The sequence below is a fragment of the Phaseolus vulgaris genome, chromosome 2, assembly GCF_051622355.1.
Source record: "Phaseolus vulgaris cultivar YP4 chromosome 2, ASM5162235v1, whole genome shotgun sequence".
Lineage (NCBI taxonomy): Eukaryota > Viridiplantae > Streptophyta > Magnoliopsida > Fabales > Fabaceae > Phaseolus > Phaseolus vulgaris.
The window spans coordinates 35,834,587-35,860,410 of NC_143499.1; the positions used below are offsets into that span (position 1 = coordinate 35,834,587).

Sequence of the window (25,824 nt, forward strand, 5' to 3'; positions counted from 1 at the left end):
TTGTGCGTTGAGATAGAAAAGATAAATGATATGTGATTCTAAAATGATTAACTCTTAAAATATGTATTAAAAAGATAAAATTTAATGAAGATAAGATTTCAGAGCGTAATCTTATATTTTTTTAAAATCTAAGAAACTTCAATAAAGGAAAATGCAATCTCAATCTTGATATATTTAATTAATATCTTGAATCATATCATAAATAAATAATAAGTGTGATTATAAGATTAGATTAAAGAAATCATTTATATCTTATTATCTTTTATAAGTTATGTCTGATTGGACTATAAAAGTAGTGTAGTGAGAAGGATTGATGTAGTTGTTTTGTTGTTCTTTAAGGAAAGAGAAAGAGAGATTGGAAGGGAAAGAGATATCGGAAGAGAAAGAGAGATGAAAATAGAAAGCAACAACAGCATGACTCACCCTAGCGATTCTGTGATGACAAGATCAGTGTGGTCTTACAACCTTGAATCGGAGTTCGAGTTGATTCGTTCTGTCATTGATTCGTTTTGTCATTGCCTTATACCCTTTCATCTCAATGGATACAGAGTTCCCTGGCGTCGTCTTTCAGTCGCATCCAGCATTCCGACAACCACAAAATAACTACGCAGTGATGAAAGCTAACGTGGACAGTATGCATCTCATTCAAGTGGGCCTCACCCTTTCAGACGGCCACGGCAACCTTCCAACCTTTGGAACCTCCAACCGCTTCATTTGGGAATTCAATTTCTGTGAGTTTGATGTGACACAACATACTCATGCTCCTCACTCCATCGCCCTCCTCCGACGTCAAGGCATAGATTTTGACAAGAATCGAAAGTTTGGAGTGAGCATTATGCGATTTGCTGAGTTGATGATGTTCTCAGGACTCCTCTGCAACAATAATATTCAGTGGATTGCTTTTCATAGTACCTATGATTTTGGGTACATGGTGAAGATATTGAGCCAACGCTTTTTTTTATATGCAACCATTTCTACCTACAAACTTGTGTGACTTTCTTCAACTGGTCAAATTCTTCTTTGGATATAGAGTATACGACGTTAAACATTTCATCAGATTTTGTCCAAACTTTCACGAAGGTTTAGACAAAGTTTCTGACTCTCTAGGTTTGGATAATAGTGGCAGAAGAAGTCATCATGCAGGCTCCGATAACTTAGTCACTCTCCATGTTTTTAATAAAATTAAAACTCTCTATTTTCATATAAAGTTTGACTTGTCAAAACATGCAGGCGTTCTTTATGGTTTAGAGATGCCTTAATTTTCCCTTTTTACCATCTTTCTACTTTTCTTATCTTCTCTTTTCACTACAATGTAATTTCCAAATTCTACAATAATATATATCACTTCAGTTTATCCTACCTTTCTCTCTTCTTTTTTTCCACCCTTATGTTTCTTCTTTCATAATATTAATAGTTGCAAATTAGATGACTTCATCATTGTACTATTTTGTTTAGTATTTTTTATTTATTTTCATTTTATATAATAATTAATAAAATCAAACAATTTAAGATTGAATAAATAGATGTATGAGTCCATAAATTTATTAAGATTTATATTAAAAAATTAATTTCAATCAAACAAATCATATAACAAAAACAATATTGTAATGCTTAACATTTTCTTATGAATCCAGTAATATTTATGTTGTGATGGAATAAATTATTATAATGAAAACTTATTTATTTTGCATTCTTAAATAAATGTTATCTAATAATAAGTAGATGGGACAATAGGGCTCCTTTTAGTGTGATTTACAGTTATAATTAAAAATAAAACAAAAAAACTCACTTGATATAATTTAATAGTTTGATTTTGGTCTGTCATTTTTTTTAATTATATATATATATATATATATATATATATATATATTAAATCATATTTAATTATATATAATTTTAAATTTCTAATTGACAATTAATATATTTAATTAAATAAATTAAAGTATTTATATGTTAAATTATTCTATTATAATTAATTAGAAATAATTTGTAAGGTTTAATGATTTAATTTATAATTATTTTCTTATTTTTTAAATAATATTAAATAAAAGAATTATTTTATTTAAATTATATATATTTTTCTTAAAAAAATATTGATATTTTATGGAAAAGAAAGTTTTGAAAGAAGAGAAAGGAAGAGAAATAAAAAGTAACTAAATTGCAAAATTGTATAGGAAAAGAGATATAAAAAAAAAACTTAAAAAATTAGTTACGCGCGCTGTAGGAATGTTCGCCCAACGACTTCGAATGACATGGTATTTGGTTAGGACAAAATTACCCTTAATTCATCCCGGAAATTACAGTCAGCCATGCTCATGACACTCTTGGTTCCATCATCTGGTTAGAGTTAGTTTCTGCAATCTCCCATCCCTTTTCTATTCCCTAGATCGTGAGCTCTTTCTCTCTCATCACTTTTTTCTCTCTTTCTCGGGATTTCCTCCCAATGCCATCTCCTACATTAAGGTTTTCTTCTTTTTTACTTCATTGCATGGAAGCTGTTTGATGGAATTAAATTATAGAATTATGGTGAAATTTGTTGACTAACTCTTTGAACATTTTATTGAATCAGTTATTTTTTCACCATGCGTGTTTCAGGATCTAAAGGTCTACTTTAGTCACGCAATTTTGGTTGTTGTGGTAGCGTAACAAAGATGAATAGGACTGCGAAACTCAAATCGTCGAGTTCTGAATTGGACCTTGATCGGCCCAACATTGAGGATTACCTACCCTCTGGATCCAGTGTTCAACATGAACGGCAAGGGAAGCTCCGCCTGTAAGTGTCTCCGCTGTTTTTTTTTCATTTTCTTGTCTTGCTTTAACTGTTGCTTAGATTCTCCAAGATAAGGGGCAATGAAAATGGAGTAGTTTTCTGTTTGCATGATGATTATGTTCTGAATTAAGTTGTCATTTCAGGTGTGATTTGATCGATATTTCACCTAGTCTGTCTGAGGCAGCAGGTGCCATTGTAGATGTGAGGTTTTGACCTTGTCTTCATATGCTGTTCTTCTGCCTTTTGGTTTTGGTATGTCAATTATTATCTTTTGGAAAATTGCTGATGATGGAATAGTTATGGAGAGAATTTAACGGCAAACATGATGTGTTCAACATTTTCTAAAACTAAATCTTGGCCTGCTGCAATGCAATAGATCGTCTCCCAATGTTGTCAAAATTGAGATCCTACCAAGAATCCGGAAGGGGATGGATGATCGTAAGTTGCAGGATCATAACATGTATACTAAGTTCCTAGCTACAACATAAAACTATACTGTCAATAGATACATATGCATAGAAAATAACTTAGATAACAAAAATGACATCTAAATCACGATATTTAACTATAGTTCAGAATTCTTAACATATAGCCAGCCCATAATATATCATAACATGATTTTTTTGATAGCATAACTGAAAGAACAAATCACAAATAAAATTGAAAGAGAACTGCCCACTACCAACAACAGAGTATGCAGAACAATATAGTCAATGAAGGCAGAATTCTAAGTGCATAAACACAAGGCAGAGGCCAGAGCGCAAAGTGAGGGAGCTGGATAGGTTAGAGAGTGCAAAGAAGGGTTACTATTAGGCAGAGAGGAGTCCACCAATGAGGGAATAAGACAGGTTTTGTTTTTCATCCTGGGTCACGAAACCGGACCAGAGATCCTACAGACCAGCTAGTATGATCTGCAATTTCATACTGATCCCAAAATTCCCATTTCCAGGTGAAATCCAGCAGAGAGGAACTGTGATTTCTTGTCTTGTATATTTATATTTCTGTGTAATTCTCAGATTATATGTCCAAGCCTGAAGCCATCACACATGTCATTTTTTCTTGAAATATCACTCTCATTTTGGTTACTCACTGAATTTTATGTTGGATAGGATTCATTCACAAGGTGCTTCAAATCAAATCCTCCAGAACCTTGGAACTGGAACGTTTATTTGTTTCCTTTGTGGTGCTGTGGACTTGTGATTCGATATTTGATTATTTTCCCTATTAGGTTAGGCTATTCCTTTTCTTTATATACTTACATGTTACGCATGATGATGCACTAGTACTTTGGAAATCATTCAATCCTATGGTTTTCCAAGCTAATTTTCAATGCTACATTTGCTTGTACGATGCATCGAGACTGGACGCATTTTAGGAAAAGTCTATTAGGATATGATTCGAACTTAAGATTTAATTAAATTTAATTTTTGTCTCCCTGCCTTTGGGGATAACAAAAAAATAAAACCAATTTGATTTAAAAATTGATTCCCATGTCTCATGAAATTATGAGCAGACTTTTGCATGTGCACAACTAAATCACAAAGATTTCAAAATCAAAGCAATTCCTTTCAGAAAAAAAAAATTATAAATCAAATTAATTTTCAAATTTTGTGACTTCAAACATGATGTTTGTGTTTGGCCTATTAGTTTCTCTTTTATGCTTCTCATGTTAATGCCTCAGTTCTCAATAATCTTTTTCTGGCTATATGATGTGTCCTGTTTGACTCTGCAGAATTCTAGTGTTGACATTAGGATGGATTATATTTCTTTCATTCTTCATTCCAGTGCACTGCCTCCTAAAAGGAAACGATGATTTGAGGAAAAAGATTGAGGTATCAATTCATATTAGTCTTGCTATTATGTCCAGTAGAAAATTTTTGACACAGATTTCTGTTTCTCTGTTTTGCACACTGGAAAGACTGCATTCAATGGCTTTTATAACCAACGCCATATTGAAATTTTAAGACATCTCTGAAGTGTGAACTCTGTCCATAAAAAGTAAAAGAGGGGCCGGGCCTCAACTTTATGAATGAAATCCTATTTGTCAGTTGTCAAGGTCCAAATATTTGGTATTATTTTGTGTTCTACATATTGTTTATATTTTTTTATTATTATTTTTATTATTACTAGGATAGAGGTTTGAGACTTGGTGTCAATTGAGCTACAGCTCATAGGCCACTTTTATTTTAGTGTTTCAGTAAGCCTTCACTTCGTCTGGTTTTCATTTTAAACACCTATTGTCTGGCTTCAATTAAAGTTGCCTCATCGATCATGAAAATCATGTTTTTGTTCCATATGCTTTATCTTTTATTTTTTGTTAATTTTACTGTCTGAGTTAAAAAAGGATTTTTTACGTGGAAGCTGATTTTTTAAATCTAATTAGTTGTCAACCTAGTAGGTCAATGAAACAAATTTTGGCCATTTTCTGGAGGACATAATTTACTTTTTTCCTTTAATTTTAAATACCTGTTTACTCTAAGATATTGTATGCAGCTGAGATCAAGGCATAACATGAATGCAACTTCTATCTTACTCTTTCTATTTTCATTCCTTTTGGCGGATAGCAACTTAAATTTACTACTAACGTGCTGTGTATCAAATCAATTAACTCTAAATTGCTGAATTCTCGTTTCTTTCAGAGGTGTTTGGTGGAGATGATGTGCAGTTTCTTTGTTGCATCTTGGACTGGGGTTGTCAAGTACCATGGGCCAAGGCCCAGTGTGCGACCAAAACAGGTTTGTCTGATGTATATTGGTTCTTCCGTTTTTTTATTCGCATATCCAGCAAAATATGAATGTTATTTATTGATAATCTGGATTTCCCTTTATTGAACAGGTTTTTGTGGCCAATCATACTTCCATGATTGATTTCATTATCTTAGAACAGATGACTGCATTTGCTGTTATTATGCAGAAGCATCCTGGATGGGTTGGTTAGTGTATAGTACTATTATGTTGCCTTTAGATACACAATGAGCCTTGTCATTATCATCAAAACAGCTTTTTATTTCTATATTTGCTTGTGGCACACCGTATCTGGGTGAATCAGCTTTTTAAAGAACAATGGTGCTAACACAATTCTGCACTTCTTATAAGCTATCTCCTTTATATTTTTTAAATCTTATCATAATGAAAGTTTGTTTTGAATTCAGAGAATGTGAATAATATTCGTAATGTGCAAGAATAAAAAAACTTAGGTTCAAATGACCCTTCAGATTAATTAAGGATGTATACTGATAGAGCTGGTAGTAGAGTGTAGCAAAATAAGAGATAGATTGATATAACAGAAAAACGAGAGATTTGTTATTCACTAGTAGTTACAGAAAACAGAATGCGCATGCATTTTTAGGAACCTGACCCCTGCCAAGCTGATGCCCACATTATCCTGGCCCTTACTTTCCGATCGTATTTTCTATATACCCTGGTAATCTAGCTCGTACTAACTGCCTTCTAGTTAGGAACATAACAAACTATCTAAACATTAATTTAGTTACATGGGATGCCCTTCTAACTCTTTCTCTCAGTTCTCTTTTCATAGACCTTAGATATTGGGGGGCCATACTCTATCAATAGTACCCCAGCGCTAAGTGACACATTGTCCCCAGGATGGAATTGAGGAGGAAAGGTGAGGTTAATCTCCAAGGTGTCTTGTTAGCATACCTTTCATTTGGCCTTGTGCTTGAGGTGAAGTTAATCTCCAAGGTGTCTTGCTGCTGATTGACTTCCTTAACTTTGGAAGGAATTGTGGTTTGCTTTCAACAATAAAGGAGGATGGTCTTGCCCATACAAGGATCGGAAATGAGACATCTTAGTAACTAGTATTGAACCAAAATTCAGCCTGAGCTAAATGCAATGGCTACTGTCTTGGCTTTGTACCTCTCAAGCAATGCAAATTAACCTCCGAACATCTTTTTACCACCTTAATCTGCCCATTCGCTCGATGATGGTTTGTAGTGGTCATTGGAAGTTGGGTACAGACAGACCTTCCGAAAACTACTCAGTTGATAGCGACTAGTAATAATGGATAGGTAACCCCCATAGTTAGTAGTAGAAATAAATAGAGTTTTGTTGTGGGGGGCTGAGATAATTGGAGAAACAAGACATGTTGCCTGTAAATAGGAAAAGGGATTAGGAAGGAGATTTTTATCTTGTGATTTGAGAGGGAAGTCAGATTGTTGTGGGAGAGTCTAGGCCTCCTCTCTAGTGGTTAAGGAGGAAGAAGAAATCAGCCCTTTCAAAAAGATCAACAACCAATTGGTAAGTACCCTAAACACTTGAGGAATCCACCCTCAAAACGCTAGCTACTAAGAAAGAAGACTCAAGCGCTTAAATACATCCACCCGAGCATTCCTTATTACATAATGTGGGACTCAAACACCCATAATACCTAAGTTCCTATTTGTTAGAGCTCCGACCTTAGAGTTGTAGGTGGAAATTGTTGAGAAAATTACTAGTTGACAGGGAAGATCTTTTCATTTTAAACATCATTTTCTTTTAAAAGGTTAAACAAACCCACGCGGGGTCAGCTACATGCACATGGATTCACTTATAATCAGATTATCTTCCATTTTATCTACTTTAACTCTACGTCGTCCTTAGATTTTCTCACGCTCAACCAAATTAATCATGCTAGGTGCTACTGCATCTTTCTATGGTAGTACACTGTACATTTGTTACTAAATTATCTATTCATCCAGATCTACTTTCCTTCAAGTTCGATGAGCACTTCACAAGTTATGCCTGATGCATTTCTGAATTTCAATCACAGGATTATTGCAGAGCACTATTTTAGAGAGTGTAGGGTGTATCTGGTTCAATCGTACAGAGGCGAAGGATCGAGAAATTGTGGCAAGGAAGTAAGTATAATTGAAAATGTTGGGAGAGTATATCTAAAATCTTATTCTTACGCAATTTTTCATATTTCAGATTGAGGGAACATGTCCAGGGAGCTAACAATAACCCTCTTCTTATATTTCCTGAAGGAACTTGTGTAAATAATCACTATACTGTCATGTTTAAGAAGGTACAGGCTTTGCAATTGCACTGAATGTGAAATGCCTAGTTTTACACTTTTACTTATACAATAGGCTTTCCTTTTCCTCTTTAGTTTTGTCTCCATCCACTTGTATTCTAATTCTTGTAGTCTGAAAGTTCTAAATATAATTGAAGTCTCTTCTAATTTTAATGATGTTTAGGGTGCATTTGAACTTGGCTGCACAGTTTGCCCAGTTGCAATCAAGTACAATAAAATTTTCGTAGATGCTTTTTGGAATAGTCGACAGTAAGAAGTTGCTTTTTACATGATAATTATTTCTGTTTCTATTCATTCATGTTTTCTTTTATTGCTGGATAAGAGTTTCTGTATCTGTTACACTTTCAGACAATCATTCACCACTCATCTCTTGCAATTAATGACATCTTGGGCTGTAGTTTGTGATGTTTGGTACTTGGAGCCACAAAACTTGAAGCCAGGAGAGACATCCATTGAATTTGCAGAGAGGTAAAAGACCTTTGTTCCCTATTGTATGAACCACTATGTTTAGCTGCAAGGAATTAAAACAGTATATATCATTCCAATGGTATAGGGTGAGAGCCATAATCTCACATCGTGCTGGGCTTAAAATGGTTCCTTGGGATGGATATTTGAAGTATTCTCGCCCTAGTCCAAAACACAGAGAAAGCAAGTAAGTTAAATTTCTCATTTCTCAAGTCTTTGTCGCCAAGGTTTTATGATTAGAACTATGCATGTCAGTTAATTTTGTTTCAAGTCCAGCAGTCTATAGTAGAGCTTTATAATTAGCTAGCAATGATGCATGTGAGAATCAAAGAGGGAGAGAGAAGATGTTCTCAAGAAGTTTGATCAAGTTAAAATAGACTAAAGTGTAACACATTATTCTCTATGGAAAAAGGCTGGTTACCTTTTAAGATTAAAAGGAGGGTACTGGGGATGGGAGCATAATTTATCTAATATTTGAGAAGTGAAAACTAAGTGACATTTGTGTAATAATGAAACATGTCTTTCCATAAATGACTCGCAACCTAGGCTACACATGAAACTTGTGTCGTTGGCAGCACTTCATGTATGTACTTTTCCATACAGAATATGTTATATATTTTATTAAAATTTAAACTTTCTTCTGAGTTTTGTTATTAACTGTCTCCTTGAATTTGCTTGTACCAACCTGTCATAACTTGTTAGATCTGTTCACACATTTCCCATTCTTGAGAAATTTAAATCATGTTAACCTCTGTCATTCTCATAATCATTTGTAGGCAACAAAACTTTGCTCAGTCTGTGCTGCGGCGCTTAGAGGAAAAATAACGTATACCATTTTACCTTTTCAGCAAGGGCTTTCTCCTGCCCTTTTTTCTATTCTACTTGCATTTTGTTTATTTATTTATGCATGTCGATCTTACATGAAGTTACCTCATAGACTTTCCCATGATTTGTTGCACTCTGTTACGGACAAACTGACAGGAACTAGTTTAGCTATGAAAACCTTTTGCAGTGAAGGTAATTTGAATCTCGACATGCCTATCCAATCCTACTGTTGCAGGCCCTTGATAACTAGTGCAAACTGACTCATCCAATTCGTTCCTACAACTGTGTAAGCTAGAACTGCTCTACACTAAACACTGGCTATGAATAGTAATATTAATTAAAAAACGTCTCCGAATACTAAACTTTTCCGAAGCTAATGCTCTTTAGATTAAATTTTATGGATTAATAGAAAAAAAAAGTTTTAATTATACTGCATGTATTAATTTTTAAACAATACACTTTAAATTTTATCTTCTGTAATAATAAATTATTATGACGTAAAATAACAACCCACCTTACAATCCAAGTAAGATAATTTTTCGATGCTTCGTAGTTGTTTTGAATTTGTGTATCAAGAGATTTTTTTAGGGAAAAACTTACGTAGTAGAATGGGTATTGTGTTTACTGTTATCCAATTAAAATATGACACCTATCTTATTTTTTCCATGTCAAATTAAGTAACTTCATATATAAATAGTTCGTTTTTTTTTTCTAAATTGGTGTAATGTGTAGGTGAGAGATTTCTGAAATAGGTAAAACATTTTTTTTATTCCCGTAATAGGTAAGTCATACATATGCTACACAGGAGTGTATAAGAAAAATCATGTTTAGAGTTCATGTAACAGTGAAGTTGTGGGACAGGAAAACTATTATCAAGAATAGAGACTTCACTTAAGAAAAAATACACTGATTTTTTTTTTACAGGAAATGAAATTGTTTTATTTATAGTTATTTTTAATGATGCAATAATTAGTGTATGGCTAAGATAATTATAAATAATTTGTCAATAAATTTTTTAAACATTTTAAAATTTATGGATGTTTAAATTTTATATACTTTTTAACTTTTTAGATTTTACGGTTAAATTAGAGTTTAATTTTTAAGGTGTTTCATTGGCTTTCGCATTAGAAAGGATTGGGAAAGTAAATAAGTTATCATATATCAAAATCTTGTTTGATTCACTAGCTTTCACATTAGAAAGGAATTAGGTAAATAAATAAGTTATCAAATATCAAAAACTTGTTTGTTTTAAAGAAGATTTCAAGAGGATCAAAGATCATGAAGAAAAAAATTCTCGAAGATATTAGAATAGGATGTTTGACACATTTTGCCTAAATTTTTCCTCATCTCCATACATTTCTTCTCCGTCCAATAAAGATAAAAAAAAAATATTTTACCCCTTTTGGATTATACAATCTGAAAGTATCTTTCAGATTATGAATTTCATAAAAGCTACCTCAACCATTTTTCACTCATTTTTTCGATAGACAATGTCATATTTCTTTGAGATTGCACTAGCTTAGATTGATCAATCTTAAAACCAAAAATAATTTTCGAAATATGGAACCTAAAATGATTTTATGGATCATGTAATTTGGAAGTCAAAATGACTTTAAGATTATAGGCCTTTTTAGATTACACAATTTGAAAGCCTTTTTCACTTCTAAATTTTACAATAAAAAATAACAAAATGGAAAATTTTATGTTTGTGAGGGTGTAGAAGAAATGTAGGAAGAATATACCTACACTTAATCATTGGTAAAATTACTAAGATAGACTTGATCCAACATTTTCAGCCCAAAAACTTGTGAAATATGTTAGATTAGATTAGACTAAAATAATTGGGACTTAAAATTGAGTCACTTTTATCCCGTTCATAAACTTATGGATTAACTCATTTATAAAATAATAATTATATTTAAAAATAATAAAAATAATATTATTTTTTAAAACACATGTATTGCAATTTCTATTTTTTTAAAATAAAATATATTCTCTTCCAGGCATTTGTATGAAATTTCGAATCCTAATTAGTTTGACATTTCACCAATCACATTATATTATATTAATTTGTTTTTATTTTTACATAAATGTGTCGTTATTAATAGACATTAACGTAATTTCTTAATTTAACATAATTATTTTGATATATTTCATTTGAATTAAACTCTCTATTTGTATAACTGGTTTATAAATTACAAATACGAAATGAAAGTTAAGTATTATTTTTAAAATCAGACTAGTGATTCAGCCGGTTAAAATACCTGTTCAAATTGATACATTGAACATGTCTATTAATAATAAGTTTATACATTCAAAGACGAGAATTGAAGTTTCAAAGTGGAAGCTATTTACTAGAGGGATTATGACAGACCAAAATATTTGCAAAATGCATTTAAAACAGATATGGCAAACTCACTTTAACACCTGAAATTTCTTTAGATATTTCCTGAAATGGACAAAATTGGAGAAATCAGACTTTAGGAATTTTAGAAAGTGGAATGGAGATTTTTTGGGACAATGCGCAGATGGATTATGATGAGCAGTATGATAATCAGACATGACATTTTGTAAATATAAATGGGAAACCTTTACCATCCAAAATTACACCTACGTCTCGGTTGTTCACCATGCTACTGGTGAAGGCAATTATATCATTCATAGTTCACACCTTACAAAAAACACAGCTACAACTAAGGTGAAGAACGAAGTAACAACACGAATTAATGTGGAAAAGCTCCCCAAGTGTGCAACACTCAACCTGTATTCAACACTACACTAAATGCTAAATATCATGTCCATCAATTACATTATGAAGCTGCGGCCTTCGTTGACTCTTCTGGCAGATCATCTTCGTCGTGGTATATGTTCTCCGCCATCTGCCATATTTGAAGTATGTTGTCTTCAGCGACACTAGCAACAACCCAATCTTCACATGGATTCCAGGAAAAGTCAGATATTTTGCTTGTATGACCACCATGAATAAAGAGCAATTCTGGTGGACCATCTTCCGCGTCTTCTGGTGACTGCTCTTCATCAATCCTGCCAAACAAATTAGTGGAACCTTGTTAACCAAATGTTTGAAATCTGTGATTTATTATGATATGATGTTAACTTTTGATACTTTTAATAATTCATTTTCAGCAGAAAAACAATCCTTTAGTAATCATTGAACATTCAGCAGCTGAAACATTTGAGCTACAAGTACCATTACCACCTACAAAGGTACAAATGTTGAATCCCTGTATACTAATAAAACCGCACTAAAACTAAGTCCTAGTGGGCAAACAGAGACATTGTTATCCAATTAATTTTCTTTAAAGAGAGGGCACTATCATCCAAGAGACATGCAGACCCCAAATCATCCAAATGGATAAAAGGTTTTACACATGATTTTTTAATACTGGCGAACATGTAAAAGCAATCTGAATTCTTAAGAAGCGTTTTTCCTCAAATGTAACGTGAATCTATTAGACTGCATGACAAGGATTCAACCATCCCAAGGGCTTATACAGTAATACAAACGAATAGATTTCAAAATTCCTAACAAACCCCAGATGCGAAAGTCTTAGAAATTTTAGTCTTTGGGTTTGGGAGGAGTACTCATGACAACTTGGTCAAAGTGGATCAAAAACACCATAGAACAAAGTATAGGAAATACTTAAACTTTAGGAGAAGTGTCAGTGATATGCTTTCTCAAGATACATTTCGGGACAACAAATATTAATAAATTCATTTAGAAGTCCAGAGATAAGCAATACCTGCTAAGATCCCACACCATGAGCCTCCTACCCAGACAACAAGAAGCCAAGATAGTTTCATTCTTTGGATTCCAACCAACCTGGAAAACCTCCTCCCTGTTGGACCCACGAACAACAATCCAGATCAATAAATGCTAAATATAACTTCAAATAGAGCAATTATCAAAAACATCAGACGAGAATTACTTGTGAGAATCAAAGATGTGCAGAGGAGCGCTGATCTTCCGCAGATCAAACAACTTCACAGTTTTATCCGTAGAACCAGTAGCAACAACCCATTCGTTAAAGGGATTGAAGGCCAAGCAGTTAACCTGATAAGATATCCAAGATAAAAAAAATAAGTAACTTTTATCGGTTACTAGAAGAATATTAGCAGCTTTGAAACATTGAAAACCCACCATAACATGGGGAACATAGCAGAGCTAAAATGATGCAAGCAACTACCGCATATCAAAGAGCATTACAGGAGCAGACAGAATGAAAAATAGAGCTAAAAAGCTTCCATGAAAAGAAAGAAAAGCCATAGAAGTGAAATAGAATGAACACCCAACTTGAGAGAGGAGTAATATGACCAGTTCTTTAATCTTATCTTACAGTTGAAAATCTGTGTTTAGCTTGTTAAGTCTTTCATTCCAATATTGTCCTCAATGTTCTATCAGCAACACCATTTGGATTTAATGTCTGTGGTTAGTGACTCAGGTCAACCTCATGAATTTGTATATTTCAATCAAAAGAAGTGAATGGTAGCATTTTCAGAAAAATATCACCAAATAATACTGGAAACTCCAATTCCTTCACCCAAGTTTACTGGTATCGAACAGAAGCAAATCTAAATCTAAAACAGACAAGTTACTCCCCCACAGGTTATACTCATTTTGACAGAATTATCTATTTTTTTCAATACAACGCACCTCGCTTTGATGAGCAACAACAGATTGAACAGGCTTGCTGACAGCCGGCGTTCGAAGGTCCCATATAAGCAAGTATTGATCATCACCCACAGAACCGAATAAATACTCATGCCTCAAATGCCAAGCCACATCTTCCACAACACCTTCATGTACCTGGTGACAACAACAACAACAACATATCCACAGTTTACAAAACCACCGATTAACCTAACCGAACCCAACCAAAAAGCAGCAAGAGATGCAGTTCAAACCTTAAAAATCTGCATTGCCTCGAGGGTCTTATTCTTGGGAGTGGCATTAATATCCCACAAACAAATCTGAGCATCGTCAGAACCACTAAGCAAGTGCCCCTGCTTGAACTTACTCCAGGACAAGCCATAACCCTCAGTGTTGTGACCCCTAAGCCTCAAATCAGGGTTACAGGCCCCATCAAGAGGGGGCTTGGAGGGATGCTTGCTGTAGTCAAAGACATAAACTTCAGCACTAACAGTCTTGGTGGCAATGATGAAGGGGTTCTGGGGCATGTAGCGAGCCCTGTTAACCTCACCCTCATGGTTGATCTGCTGGATGATCTGAACCTTGCCATTGGCACAGCCAAAGCCGCCGATGTCGGGGCGGTCGTCGTCGTAATGGCGGGCATCGTTCTCAGCATCATCAAGAGGGAGTTGGACCTGGGCCAACATGAGGTAATTGGGCTCATTCTCAGAGGTGTGGGTGCCCAAGATAACCTTTTGGAGAGAGTAGTCTTTGCCGGGTGGTTCATGGCGGTCGGGAAGCCATTCGACGGTGAGGGAAGGCCACTCAAGGGCATGCGTGATGACGAGATCATAGAGAAAAGGACTATTCTTCTTCCATATCTTGTACTCCTCGTTTATAAGACGCTCCTCAATCTCACCCCTCATCTCTTCCTCCTCTTTCCCCATCCACACTCACTCTCTTCCAATCCCAACAATCAGACCTCAATCTTCTGCAATTCAAAGCAGAAAAAGGACAAAGAAAAGGGGAAATTGGATAAATAGTAGAAGATAGAGTGAGAGTGAGAAGTAAGAAAAGAAGGGGAAATGAAGAATGTTGTGAGAATGAGAACCCTAAGATTTAAGATTGTAATTAAACAAGTACCACTTCTCTTCTGCCCGCTCCCGCCCCTCACTCAATTTCTACTCAACCGGTTACCATATATTTTATATTTTATATATATATATATTGTAATAATCAAATTTTTTTAGTTGGGCCGCCTCAAATTCTTGGGCCCATTCATTTAGTAAAAAGTATAGCCAATTCTTCCTGCACCTTCCTACTTTTTATAATTTCAACTCTACCTATTGATATATATTAGAATTTTTTGTTCACTTTTTTTTTTATTTTTTATATTGTACAATTTATAGCATCCCTTTATTATCCTTTATTATGTATTCTGGAATTATTTCTGGATCTCTGAAAATATCTTTTGAAATTATAAAATTACATTTTAAATTATATAATTTAAAAAATGTTTTTAAATTTAAAAATGTTTTTTAAATTGTACAACCTGAAATATATATTATAGAAAGGAGTATTAAAAATTATACAATCTAAAACTATTATTGAATTCATAAAAAAATGTTCTAAATTATAAAATTTTAAAAATTATGAATAAAAAAATAATAATGTATTTTTCTAATAATAAAATAGTCTTTTTGCCTTTGTATATGGGTGCCTGATATGTTATGTATGTGAAAAACAGCCAAAAAATCTTTTTATGAATACACAATTTTGAGTTATCTATTTAACTATTTTATTTAAAATTTTAAAAAATAATTTATGTGTGTTTCTTTTTAAAAAAAATTATATATTTCAGCTCTCGTGCTTGAGGGGTAGAACAGTCTGGTGGGTAGACATAGTCCTATCAGACATTAATAAAGTTAAAAAAAAATATTTATCTTTAATCTGGAAGTGTTTTGAAATATTCTAAAGGAAAAAAAAAATTGAAGTTTATAAGGGATGCATTAAAAAATTTATCTAGATAATGGATTTTTTATTCTTACTTTCCTTGAAAGAAAAGTTCAAGGAGAATAGGATAAAATCCCTGTCAGAAAAATTTCATATATAAAGGGTGATGTTGGTGACAACAATTCAAACTTTTCTATGTCCAAAATTTAATGTAAGAAATAAATTTAATTATAATTTTACTCTTTATATTTTATAAAATTGAAATTTTAGTCTTTAATTTTTTTTTAATTATTCTTATTATTTGATTTTTAAAAAAAATAGTAATTTAAATTCTTTAATTTTTAGTTATATGAAATTTTGTTCAATTTTTTATTTTAAAATATTTTGAATCATTATCAAATTACACTTAACAATAATTCCTACCTCTGTCATTTTCAATCTCATAAATAGTCATGAATGTCTTTTTCCCTTATACATGTTCAAAGAAAAAAAATTGAAAAATTAACAAAATTATGAAAGATTAAAATTAGGTAAAAAAATGAGCAATCCAACTTGTGAATAATTAAAAAGTGATGGACTAAATTTAAGGGGAAAAAAATAAGAATCAAGTTTTTTAAAGTATTGAAATCAAAATTATAATGAAGCCAACAAAAATTTAAACATGGTCTTGCTTTTGTCAACTCTCAATTCAACAACTTTTCTTTTAATTTTTTTTTAATCATATTTTAAAATTTTAATTTACTAATTAATATCTTAAAATAATTATTACTTTTATATATTAAATTATTTTATTATAATTAATATTTGAAATTTAATTTATAATTATTAATAATTTAAGTTTCAAAATATTTACATCATTCAACTAATATAATAAAAAATAACTTTAATTTTTTTTTAATTTTGAATTTAAAAAAAAAAACAGATTAGTAACTATTTTTAATCCTTCAACTTAACAGGACATATCAAAGAGTTACCAGATTGAAAACATCAATCAAACCTATTAAATTTTGGTTTATTCATAAATCAAGATTTAGTTTCTCATTCCTAACATTAATTAATATGAAGATTCTAAATATTATAAATGTATTACTTTTTATAATATATATATATATAAGGAAAAACGAAAAGAATATAGATGAAATACTCGGTGAAATATTTATTTAAAAATAATTAAATCTCACCTCATTATTTATGAGAAGAGACCACTTTTTATATTGGTATATAATAGAACACTAAAGTGTAAAAGTAAGAAAAATATGTATGATTTGTAAAGTTTTAAAGTTTTAAAAGTTTAAATTTCAAATAAAAAATTGTAAAGTTTTATAATTAAAATTTATTTTTTTTATTTGGTTACATGCAAAATTATTATTTAAGATAAATTCAAAATTTGATTACATACAAATATATATTAAATTAGTTAAGATAGTGAAAGAGAAAATTGGTATTAAAATTATTATAACAATTATTAAAAACTTCAAACACTATAATTGAATATAAATTATACGGTTTTAAGTTAAATGGTATATTTTATTAGATTTTGAAAATAACGTTTTTAGTATCAGGTTAATGGAATTTAAAATACATTTTGAAAAAACACTTTAAAAGACATAAGGGATTTGAAAGTCTGTTAGTATATTTGCACTTAATATGCTGGAATAGTATATTTCCCAAAATTACCTAACTTCACTTTTTTCTTACCCTAATAATATATAGTATTGCATAATTACTCAAATAACATAGTTTACATTATAGTTAGATTCAAATAACATAGTTTACATTATAGTTAATCTAACGTCCCAGAAAATAACATCTAATTATTATAATAAAATTTTTACTACTTTCTATACAAATAATGAGTATTTCAAAACATTCATATTACAATATTACGATTTATAAAAATATAAATATTTACGATATAAATTTTAAAACATCATAAAGTCTTTCAAGACCTCTTACACTTGAATGATCATTTGCTCGTGTACAAAATATAGTCATCGCAGTACACAACAAAGCAAGAAAAACAAGAGTAAGTTAGTGAAAATATAATTTTGTAATATACGCAATTAAGTCAAAAGAGAAAACCAAATTACATTAATCATTTCCTTAATTATTCAATTTTCTTCAAATCCGGTTGGAGATCCCACATCGACTAGAGATTAGAGCCTTTCATTGTATATAAGTGGGTGCAAACCTCAACCCTATGAGCCGGTTTTATGGGGTTGAGTTAGGCTTAAAGTCCACTTCGTAATATGGTATCAGAGCCATTTCGAGCCTATCTTAGCGAGTATTTGTTGGGCCTATCGTGCCACCCCCTATCGGGCCACTATCGGACCACCCAAAATATATAGTCCCACGCACGAGCTTCTATCTATCTATCACTATCATTTCATAAGCCTAACTCAACCCCATAAAACCGGCTCATAGGGTTGAGGTTTGCACCCACTTATATACAATGAAAGGTGGCACGATAGGCCCAACACAAATACTCGCTAGGATAGGCTCAAAATGGCTCTGATACCATATTAAGAAGTGGACTTTAAGCCTAACTCAACCCCATAAAACCGGCTCATAGGATTGAGGTTTGCACCCACTTATATATTATGAAATGTCCTTATCTCTAGTTGATGTGGGATCTCCAACAAATCCCAACATAAAACAATCACATGGATCTACACATCCAATATGCAGCAAACATAATAATATTTAACGTCTTCTAGAAGACTCGTATTAAGTAAGTCCTACCAGAGACTAACACTTGATCCAAAGATTACCAGTGAATTCAATAGAAAGGATCAGGGTAAGTTCAATACAATCCAAGTCGTGCATCTCATATGTCACGGTGTGCATGAACTCACCCATCAGTTTCTCACCACCTGATATCTAAGTCTATGTAACTTAAATCATCAGTGAGCTCAGAGATCTCTGTTACCACATAGACATCAATACTTAATACACATAGAAACATCAGTCCATACATTATTCCAAATAACAATTTATCTCCCTCTGAGATAAAGAACACAAATATTTTTTGACATCAAGACATTTTTAGCTTTCACAAAGATTTGATAATTGTCACTCTTAACTATAACAAAGCAAGATGTTGTTTAATATTATAATGATAGCCCTCTAAGAGAGGATAGGAAAGTTAAACGATCCCTGTTTGAAAGAACTTCACAAAAAGTAAATTACAAAGAAAACACATTTTCTAAAATTTGTCTAACAAGCACTCTAAAGCCTTAACACGGGAAGGAAGTAGTTCAACATGCACAACACATTGTATGATTCTTCATAAGAGTGTTAGTTGTTTATGAATGATAGGACTTTTATTTATAGACATCTTAAATAAGATTGTTGGACATTGTGTGCCGATCTTTTGATGGCATGTCAAATCTTTATTAGGGGTTGATAACCTTTTAACTGATATTGTACTATGTAGCACTCAACTTTTATGTATAAGTTACATTTTCTTTTGGACATGTTTTTCTTCTATTAACAACGTCAAATTTAACATGTATTCTCATAGATGTTGGTTGTTGTATCGAAATTTTCATTTGTAAGTAAACTATCGTTATGTCCTTCATGGTCCATCAAATTTAAAAGTGAGTATGCATTGCGTCTTTTGTAAAGAAAGCTTCTTATGTAGCTTTGTCTGAAGCTGACTTAATTTTTAAATGTTATAAAGTTAAATATTTTTATGATAATGTCATTGTTGAATGAGTTGTTTATCATACTTAAAAACAATATATTAATTATTAAAAACTTAATGTTATTTATTATGATAAAAAACACACACGACAATCATTCTTAAATGTTAATATTGTAAATTTTAACCCTAATTTTGACTTATATTGAATACTTATCATAATTTTTTACAATATATTTTTAGCTTTATTTTAAAAAAATGTAATATTTTTATGATTTTTCATTACTTTTCTTTTTATTTTTTCACGTGACTCTCCATTGAACGAGATTAAAGGACAATTAATTGAAAACACATGAGATACACACTTCTAATCAACATTAATTAAGATTACTTATAACTTTGTCTTTATTATCATTATTGTTGATTGACCAAGAAGTGATCCTCTAAAGGATCATGAAAAAAAAGTGACTCAAAAAATTATAAATTCAAGACGACACAAAATAAAAAAACGTAACCTAAAATTTAAAAAAAAAGTTTAATTCACAAATGAAACATATCACTTCAAATCAAATTTTACAAACCACATCATAAATTTAACGAGAAGTAAGAAGTTTTATATTTTAGAGAGATAAAATATTTTAGATAAATAAAAAAATGAATGATTATATAGTTAACCTCTATAAATTTTTTAAATGATGAAAGATTTATTCTCCATTTAACTTAAACTTTATTCTTTAAATCTATAAATTTACTCAAAAAAATATCTAATAAAATATTTAAATAAAAAGATGTATCAATAATTATTAGATACAAGAATTTGAATTTAAAGTAAATTTCTTTTATTTCAAAACCGTGAGAAAATATAATTAATGAAGAGATCTTATTAAAATTTCTCAACAAAAATTAACCATAAATAAATTATGTGAATGTTTTACGCCAATATGCGAAGGCGTATTTTTTTTTGTATTATAGACTTAAATTAAATGTTAAAATTATTTATTTATTCTCTATACTTAACGAACTTTATTTTTTTATTTATCTTTTAGTCTCTATATTTTTAATTTAAATATATTATTTTTATTTTTTAATCCTTACATCAACTTTAGATGGTAAAAAAGAAGTACAAAATATAATGTAAAAAAAAATATATAAAAAAGTAAAATTCATATAAGTATAATGTTTCCTTATTCATGTCGTTCGTATTTTTCGGATTTTTTTGGTATCAACAGTCAATACGTCTCAGTTTTTGGTCTTTAATTTTAGTAAGGAGGGATACATGTTAAAGTTAAGTTAGTAATTGATATACAGTGATTAAGAATAATAAATATTATTAAATATTTATATTTACATTGTTTTGAAGTAAGTATTTATAAAATAAGAATAAAGGGATCTATACACTTGTGTGGGTCAGTTTGACATAAATTATTAAATTAATTTTAATATTAAAGAAGAGATATGTACATATTGATTATGTTAATAAGAGATACTAATGCGATTTATATAAAGATTAAATTAATAATTAAATTAAAATATTAAATATGTGTTAAAAAATTCAGTTAAAATATAATTTGAAAAACAACCATTGTAAGCACGTTAAAGCGTATGTTTTAATTATAAATAAAAAAGCTGTTATTTACATTTAGAATTATTTTAATGGATATGTTTACCAAACATTTCAATTTCCAACTACTTTTAGTTTGAATTATAAACTGGTTTTTGTATTTTTAATTACAAATTGTTTTTTTAATTTTCAACCAGATACTCGTATTAATAACAGGTTTACACAGAAGAATCATATTAATATTTCCATCTTTATGAACACGCTTTCCTCTAAACATTTTTACGTTACAAACACAGCACATGCTAAAAAAACACGCTTCCATTAAATTGATTTTGACTTATTTAGAAAGGGATTTACTTAGGCTGGAAGGACAATAATAATAATAATAATAATAATAATAATAATAATAATAGTAATAATAATAAAGATAAATAGTAATTAAAAAAAATAAATGTAGCAGTGAAATCTGGATTTTGGTATGGTGAGTATATAAAACGTGTCCACTCACTGTGTCTCACATCGAAAGAGAGAAAGAAGACGCAGTGTGCCTTCCTTGGTTGTGTGATTCTGAGAAGATGGATCTGGCACCGGAGGAGCTTCAATTTCTGAACATCACCGACATCCTGCGAGAATCGACCTCAATCCCCAAACGTTGTCCGAAGACCTTCTACCTGATAACGCTTACCCTGATCTTTCCCCTCTCCTTTGCGATCCTGGCTCACTCGCTCTTCACGCACCCTCTCATCTCGCAGCTCCAGAACCCCTTCAACGACCCCTCCCAGACCTCGCATCAGTGGACCCTCCTCCTCATCATCCAGTTCTCCTACCTCCTCTTCCTCTTCGCCTTCTCCCTCCTCTCCACCGCCGCCGTCGTCTTCACCGTTGCCTCCCTCTACACCGCCAAGGCCGTCTCCTTCTCCTCCACCCTCGCCGCCATCCCCCGCGTCTTCAAGCGCCTCTTCCTCACCTTCCTATGGGTCACCCTCTTCATGATCCTCTACAACTCCCTCATCCTCCTCTCCCTCCTCCTCATCATCGTCGCCATCGACACCGATAACTCCCTCCTCCTCCTCCTCTCCCTCCTCGTCATCCTTTCCCTCTTCCTTGTCGCCCATGTCTACATCACCGCCCTCTGGCACCTCGCCTCCGTTGTCTCCGTCCTCGAGCCCGTCTACGGCCTCGCCGCCATGAAGAAAAGCTACCAGCTTCTCAAGGGTAGGACCAAGTATGCCGCCGTTCTCGTCGCCGGCTACCTCGTTGTCTGCAGCATCATCTCTGGGGTCTTCAGTGTCGTCGTCGTCCACGGTGGGGACGCGTACGGCGTCTTCACTAGGATTGTCGTTGGAGGGTTCCTCGTGGGGCTGTTGGTGATTGTCAATTTGGTTGGGTTGTTGGTGCAGAGCGTTTTTTACTACGTTTGCAAGAGTTTCCACCACCAGGGGATTGATAAGAGCGCGCTGCACGATCACCTCGGAGGGTACCTTGGGGAATATGTGCCTCTCAAGAGCAGCATTCAGATGGAGAATTTGGATGTATGACAGTAGCCAACCTCTACTCACGCATTTGTAAGTTTGGTTTCTTTCTTTGTTGTGATGTAATGGAATAGTGTAAAACAGTGGAGGACTAATCAATGATTCGTTGTGTGCTGAATTTCGCTCTCTGTTTTTTTTTGTGTGTGTGTGTGTCTGTATAGTGGTTGATACTGTTTTCATTTGTTGCTTAAAATAAGCAATTTGATTCAATCCTGGTTTAAAAGTAGCTCAGCTCAGTTCACATTCACCAGTGTTTGCTCGTTCTTTCGTGTGTTTATTATGGTATGGTCGCATTCACATGTTGTGTTGTTGTTGGTACATAGGTATAGATTTTTCAATCATTGTTGAATTGAAAACAGAAAAAATGTTTGGGTTTGTAAGCTCTCTTCTTTTACATAATGCTTGAGATTGAATTTATGGCTTAAAAAAGTAATTACTGGGTTAAATTGGCTGTATATGATGTTGTATCGTAGCACCTGGATAAATTTCTTGCGGTGGGATTGGTAACTACTTACTAGCAGACAATACATTTATTATCAAAATTTCGATCGGTGTGATGCTTTCTGAGCAAATTAGTCCACTGACCCCTTTAATGGGGAAGAGACCCGCAAATAGTGTTCAGAGTTTTGCCTTTAAAGTTAATCTTGAAAGAGGTGCCCTGTCTTGACTTTCATGAAAGGTAACTCTATCGGGAGGGAAGAGAGAGAGGAGAAAATGTTGGGATTTGCTACTCTTTAAATCTTAATCCTTCATTTTCATAAATAGTTGGGATTTGCTACTCTTTAAATCTTAATCCTTCATTTTCATAAATAGTATGTTGATCTTTGATTTGTGGTTTATATCTTCTCTACGCCTCCTGTTACATATGCTATCGATAATGTCTTTCTTTGGTTACTACTGTTGTGGGATTAGTCTGGTATGATTTTTTGTTTACTTGAATGTATGTAGTATGATGTAAAATTGTTGCTTATTAGTCAGGTGGGTTTATTACCTAATTAATACTTAAGTGTCAACCAAGTCTAGATCTGGTTTGAAAGAACTGCAACTTGGATATAAGTTTAGATAATTTCGGTAAGACTATAGTAGTGAAGACAAATCTTGGTTTTAGCTGTCTGTTGAATGTGTTATGAGTTTGTTGGGTTTACAAACAGGAAGGGTGAATATTAGTATTAGCTCACAGGTGGGAGATGAAAGATTTATCCAAACATTAGGTGAATTTCCTCTTTATTATCATTTCATATATATACTTATTTGCTTGTTTCAGCTCACAGCTATCATCTCCTAATTGCATGATTGTTTAAGAATGATATAGATGGTATTAGGTTGTTTAAATATTTTGGGAACTCTTGAGATCAAGACAAAAAATTTAATAATTTAAGAAAGTTATTGGGTTACAAGTGTTCTGTTGATAACTTTTTTCTTAATCCAGAATAATTACTTAATTAATCTTCATTTTGCAAACAATCTTGTTATGCTTTGTAAGGGATAATAGACATGCACTAAACAAAATTGAGACCAAACATGTTATACTAAACCGAAACCAGACATATACTTGGTAAATAACTCAGTAAATCCTTCTCAACAGAAGGAGAAACAAAAAAGTTAGATATGTTTTAGTGAATACTATACTCAAACACTATCAGGCTTGAAGTTCAAAGCCTAGTTCTGCTAGGTCCATGTCACTTGATCTTAGGAAATCTACCTGTTTTGTAATGGAGGTCTCATTAATGCAGAGGATACTATACAAAGGAGTAATGTTTTCATCTTTTACTCCTTGACTCTTTCTTCTCTAACTCTTGATGGTGATTTTGACTATTATTAATCCTTATTGAGAAATGTTGCAGTGACATGTCTATGGGCCTAAATATGTTCTGTTCAACATGGGCCAGAGCGTGGTCCAGTTCTGGGAATAATCGATCCAGCCCAGGAGAGTACAGGATTTAATAGCAAGACAAGAGGATTGATAGATGGTGTTGTATCATAAAAATGAGTAAACCAAACCAAGACTTTCATAGGGAAATTAAGACTTTACTAAGTTCTAGAAAATTGATACAGGTATTTTGGGATTGTCAAATTAATATGTTATTAATACAAAATATTCATCCGTTTTATTATAATTGAAATCTACCAAAGAATTAACTAATAATCTTTATTAGGATATATTTTATCCATAAAATCTAAATTTGAAACTTGTTTGGAAATTCTGAATCCAATTTCACATTTATGGATGCTATTAGGGACTAATTCCAGAATTCATTTATGGAATAAAATTGAACATATACTAAATAAACAAGTGTTAACATGGAAATAGGAAGGCTATTGTTTTACCTGCACCCTTGAAACAAATTTGATATGCCCTGTTTTATTAACTAGGATGCTATGTTCTTACTGAATGCTTGTCTCTCTCCTGTGACTTGTGTGTGACTTCCCCCCATATAATCATTCTGAAGTTATGTTATTTTGGTGAATGATTCTACTTTCTGTTTTATTCCATGGTTTTAGAGCATCATAGAAACAAATTCATTGTTATTGTTTATGGTTAGGTAGGGTCATTTTAGTTGGAGATGATTTCTAAACAAATTATGATGATCACTTTGTTGATTCAAACAGGTGTTCACTCCTAAAAATGGTACCCTGCATTCTTCTTTCTTAAATGGAACTATAAGAGAACCTCCATTAATGAATCTTCATATATATAGTTTCTGCACTGTGCAACACTTGAGACTGATAAAAATAAAATATGTTTATTATGTAAATTAGACTCTGATAAAAACATTATATTTACTATGTAAATTTGAGTTTATGAAAATGTGATTGATTTTTTAGTTATTAAAATCAAATATAAAATAAAATTATATATTTATATTTACATGTTCATTAAAAACTATAAAATACATTTATTAATGTACAATTAAAGTTGTATTGTTAACATTTCTAAACTTTAATATTAGTAAATTTCATAACCTTTTTAAGAGCAAGAACTGCAAGTAAATAATATCTTGTAGTAAAAGCACAATTCAAGGAACCCTAAACCTAATATTGAATTGAACATAAGGAGATTTTTTTTTTGGAGGCGTTTTACTTTAAAAAATTGAAAAATAACAACAGATTTTCATCTTTCGGATAGGAATTATTAAATTCATTCACATATTCTCTAAATAAAATGCACTTCATTCTAAAACTTTAGAGTTGTTTCAAGCAATATTACATATTTATTAAAAAGAATAAGAATTCAAATTTAAATGAAATAACAGTTAATATAACATCTAATCAAAGTAGCTAATGATGAGTTCAATTTTGTGCATAAATTTGTTTTTAAAGAAAATAGTAATAAATTTTAAAAAACCCATCATTTGTTTGTCTAACAATACCATTTCCATTATTAACAGTGATGTA

General features: G+C 32.0%; 3 protein-coding genes and 1 pseudogene across 7 annotated transcripts; 3 read left to right on the top strand and 1 right to left on the bottom strand.

Moving 5' to 3' along the window:
- Window positions 1-414: 414 nt before the first annotated feature.
- LOC137809848 (putative CCR4-associated factor 1 homolog 11 pseudogene) lies at window positions 415-1,259 on the top strand (annotated as a pseudogene).
- Window positions 1,260-2,291: 1,032 nt separating this feature from the next.
- Window positions 2,292-9,466, top strand: LOC137811715 (glycerol-3-phosphate acyltransferase 9). Of its 4 annotated transcripts, none has more exons than XM_068613552.2 (13): window positions 2,292-2,389; window positions 2,596-2,773; window positions 2,914-2,971; window positions 3,880-3,998; window positions 4,503-4,602; window positions 5,410-5,505; window positions 5,606-5,702; window positions 7,538-7,625; window positions 7,696-7,792; window positions 7,965-8,050; window positions 8,150-8,269; window positions 8,355-8,453; window positions 9,043-9,367. In XM_068613552.2, exons 2-13 carry the CDS (start codon window positions 2,652-2,654, stop codon window positions 9,089-9,091), a joined length of 1,131 nt encoding a protein of 376 aa, XP_068469653.1. In that variant the 5' UTR covers window positions 2,292-2,389; window positions 2,596-2,651; the 3' UTR covers window positions 9,092-9,367. The 4 variants fall into 4 exon arrangements, with proteins under 4 accessions (XP_068469653.1, XP_068469651.1, XP_090154820.1 ...); XM_068613550.2 differs by having other exon boundaries at window positions 2,295-2,463; window positions 9,043-9,436; XM_090298694.1 differs by having other exon boundaries at window positions 2,344-2,463; window positions 2,914-3,022; window positions 9,043-9,430.
- Window positions 9,467-11,642: 2,176 nt separating this feature from the next.
- Window positions 11,643-14,930, bottom strand: MSI1 (Transducin/WD40 repeat-like superfamily protein). The gene is made up of 5 exons (XM_068613549.2): window positions 14,015-14,930; window positions 13,764-13,916; window positions 13,039-13,163; window positions 12,853-12,948; window positions 11,643-12,133 (listed from the first exon to the last, which is right to left on the bottom strand). Exons 1-5 carry the CDS (start codon window positions 14,684-14,686, stop codon window positions 11,902-11,904), a joined length of 1,278 nt encoding a protein of 425 aa, XP_068469650.1. The 5' UTR covers window positions 14,687-14,930; the 3' UTR covers window positions 11,643-11,901.
- A 6,467-nt stretch (window positions 14,931-21,397) lies between these two features.
- LOC137811713 (uncharacterized) lies at window positions 21,398-25,300 on the top strand. 2 transcript variants are annotated; one of them, XM_068613547.2, is made up of 2 exons: window positions 21,398-22,461; window positions 25,039-25,300. In XM_068613547.2, exon 1 carries the CDS (start codon window positions 21,472-21,474, stop codon window positions 22,432-22,434), a length of 963 nt encoding a protein of 320 aa, XP_068469648.1. In that variant the 5' UTR covers window positions 21,398-21,471; the 3' UTR covers window positions 22,435-22,461; window positions 25,039-25,300. The 2 variants fall into 2 exon arrangements, with proteins under 2 accessions (XP_068469648.1, XP_068469649.1); XM_068613548.2 differs by lacking the exon at window positions 25,039-25,300 and adding an exon at window positions 24,273-24,545.
- Window positions 25,301-25,824: the final 524 nt, after the last annotated feature.

What these genes read in the sequence shown, in the direction of transcription:
- LOC137811715 (XM_068613552.2), top strand. Translation starts at nt 2,652, where the DNA reads ATGAATAGGACTGCGAAACTCAAATCGTCGAGTTCTGAATTGGACCTT. An exon ending in GAAGCATCCTGGATGGGTTG is followed by an intron (nt 5,703 to 7,537) that starts GTTAGTGTATAG and finishes TTTCAATCACAG; the next exon opens with GATTATTGCAGAGCACTATT. An exon ending in ATACTGTCATGTTTAAGAAG is followed by an intron (nt 7,793 to 7,964) that starts GTACAGGCTTTG and finishes AATGATGTTTAG; the next exon opens with GGTGCATTTGAACTTGGCTG.
- MSI1 (XM_068613549.2), bottom strand. Translation starts at nt 14,686, where the DNA reads ATGGGGAAAGAGGAGGAAGAGATGAGGGGTGAGATTGAGGAGCGTCTT. An exon ending in AGGCAATGCAGATTTTTAAG is followed by an intron (nt 13,917 to 14,014) that starts GTTTGAACTGCA and finishes TGTTGTCACCAG; the next exon opens with GTACATGAAGGTGTTGTGGA. An exon ending in ATGGTGTGGGATCTTAGCAG is followed by an intron (nt 12,134 to 12,852) that starts GTATTGCTTATC and finishes TTTGTTTGGCAG; the next exon opens with GATTGATGAAGAGCAGTCAC.
- LOC137811713 (XM_068613547.2), top strand. Translation starts at nt 21,472, where the DNA reads ATGGATCTGGCACCGGAGGAGCTTCAATTTCTGAACATCACCGACATC.